At 37.2% G+C, this 2,598-nt stretch overlaps 1 protein-coding gene across 1 annotated transcript; it reads left to right on the plus strand.

The window, feature by feature from the left end:
• The first annotated feature begins 232 nt into the window (after positions 1–232).
• LOC112784891 (membrane magnesium transporter) lies at positions 233–2,145 on the plus strand. The gene is made up of 4 exons (XM_025828228.2): positions 233–449; positions 538–590; positions 672–772; positions 1,820–2,145. Exons 1-4 carry the CDS (start codon positions 377–379, stop codon positions 1,911–1,913), a joined length of 321 nt encoding a protein of 106 aa, XP_025684013.1. The 5' UTR covers positions 233–376; the 3' UTR covers positions 1,914–2,145.
• The last annotated feature ends 453 nt before the right edge of the window (positions 2,146–2,598 follow it).

Consider the following 2,598-nt stretch of genomic DNA (forward strand, 5'->3'; position numbering starts at 1 on the left):
ACGCGATCGCGTCATTGTGATTTTCTCCATTCCGCGCGGTCGCATGAGCCATGTGTCCGCGTCGGTATTCGCTTGTCATCTCCTTGGCTTCTTCTTTTTCTCTGCAGAAACTCCATCAAATTCTGCCAAATGCTACCTAAAATAAACAGTATTGCACAAAACTTTCAAAATAGCATCCATAGTGGCTAAAATATAATTATTTCTTAATTAAACTTAACAAATTAAATGCAAATTCACTGGAAAAAGATAGACAAGATCCTCACGGATCATACGACAGCCACCGGGGTTGGGCATCTGGCGATTTACACATACCTCTCACAGTCCAAAACCTCAGAATTCATCAAGTAGATCGATCTGCATTGTCGCCCTCCGAATCATGGCTTTAGGTTTTGCCATCGGAGTCTTCGGTGTTCTCATTCTTTTTCACGCCGCTCATTCAACCATCCAATGTATATATATCCCTTCAAACATATCATTTCCTTTCTCTATTTTAACCTTCTTCAATGGAATCTAATTCTGGTTTTGATTTTGTTGTAGATAGGGGTTTGCTCAAGATCACCGAAGAAGAGTTTTCAGGGCCTCCCTTCAATGTAATAATTACTCTTTCATCTTTGAATCTTCTTGCAATGATGCGTTTTTTATTATCCAATTTATGGTTTTTGGGATCGCAGGTGGTAACTGAGCTATCTCTGGGGCTAGTTCTTTGTATGTGGGCTGCGTTAACTGTGCCGGGGAAGTTTCTGTCCATACACCCAGATTCTGAGGAGAATAGGTAATTTAATTCATTCTTTTTTGTTTCATGTGAGTGCTAGATTCTAGTGAGTTTTAAGTAGTTTGTGCTTGATTTCATTTTGCTATCATGATGATTTGCTAATTAATTATTATAAGATGGGCCGTTGAAGTGGTTCATATAGGTTTAATTTGTTTCCAACACAAAAGCTATGATATAATTAAAGTTCTGTCGGTTGCTGGCTATTTTCTGAGTTGAGGCTTTAGTTGGCAGAGAGCACCATGATAGTCAAGGAATGGAAATATAGAGAATAATATGGGGGATGTAAATAGAATAGGTCTAGTTGACGCCAGGGTTTAAAAGAGAGGTGAATATACCGCCGGAAAATAAATCTGACTTTGGAGCGGCATTGCTGTGAGAATTTGGGTTGTTATAGTTGCAATTCAGTTTAAGTTTGGTCTAACTTGATCAATTGATCTTATTCAGCCGCTTCATTTATAGGTTATCTTTGTCTTCCACTGTACTTAATAGAGAGGGATAGTAGGTTTTTATGTTAAAGGTGACTTGACTCTTGAGAAACATATAATCCCACCTTATGCATTTTCCGTGAGGAGTGAAAAGCCAAACAGAAAGGGAAAAAACAGATTCAACTTTTCCTGTTTATTTACACAAATCAAATCCAGAGTGTCCTACCATTCCGTGTGTAGCTGGTGGTCTAGGATGGAGGTTCATGTTGTTTTAAATGTTCATTGCATTGCAATTTGCAAGGATCCATTAATTTGCAATGATCAGCGATGTGTTCATTCACAATCTCTCAGTAGATGAAAGGTGGTAGGCAGCTGGCTTTGACAAATATACTCACTATCAACATTTCATCAAGAAGAGAAGAGACAAGGAAGATATCTCACTGTTTCTGCAAAGGAATTTTACATTTGCAAAAGTTTATTATTTCTTCCTTTGTTTATGTTGTGCTGCCCTCATAGTTGAGGCACATGACTATAATATACAATTCTACATACTAGCTGCTGATCAATCTCACATGTTATGAATCATTTGAATCTCAATCAGAGTTTGTCTCCTTTGGTGCAGGATTGTTTCTTTGCCTGCTAACCTTGACTTCATGATCTTCAACCACCGAGGCAAGGTCTTCCCCGTGGAAATGGATTTGAAGCTGAAACAATGATGACTTTAGGATATCCCTCTTTTGAGGATTAAAGATATTTTCCCCGGAACATTTTAGAATTTTGGATTTGAATTTTATAATGTCATTGGTTTATCTAGGTCTCTTTGCACCTTCCTTTTGTAGCTTATATATACTTCAGATTCCTGTACTGGCCGCTTAGCACTTACTGATAATGTTGACATCATATTATCACTTAAATCATTATGAAGAAATAGCTTGCACTTTAACCTTAGTTGTTGTGCACAAGTTTTCTAACCGGAGGAATATTTTTGAAAACGTAGCTCTTCAAGCACCATGTTATTCTTAGAATTTGGCAACATTTTCAAGCTACAATAATAAAGTTTATTTTGGTAGTTGGGAGAGTAGTTGACCTGGAAGCTAAATGTTGATAAATGCCAAAATTTAGGGTCGTCTTTGCAAGTAGTTTCCGAAACACAAGACCTTACAGTTGCTATGACATGATTGATAAATATTTATTAACGCATAATAATTGCATAAGACAGGTAAGATCAAGTCATAACTCATATACAGCAACATGCAATGGGCAAATTTCATAAGGTGATTTAGTAGGTAATTGAAAGATCTTTATATCTACATTAAAAGCAACAATTTGATTTTTGAAATTGGTAGATGAATCAACTGGGAGGGGGAAACAATTGGAATGCGGTGTAATACGGCTCGCGTG

This window comes from Arachis hypogaea, chromosome 20 (genome assembly GCF_003086295.3).
Source record: "Arachis hypogaea cultivar Tifrunner chromosome 20, arahy.Tifrunner.gnm2.J5K5, whole genome shotgun sequence".
NCBI lineage: Eukaryota > Viridiplantae > Streptophyta > Magnoliopsida > Fabales > Fabaceae > Arachis > Arachis hypogaea.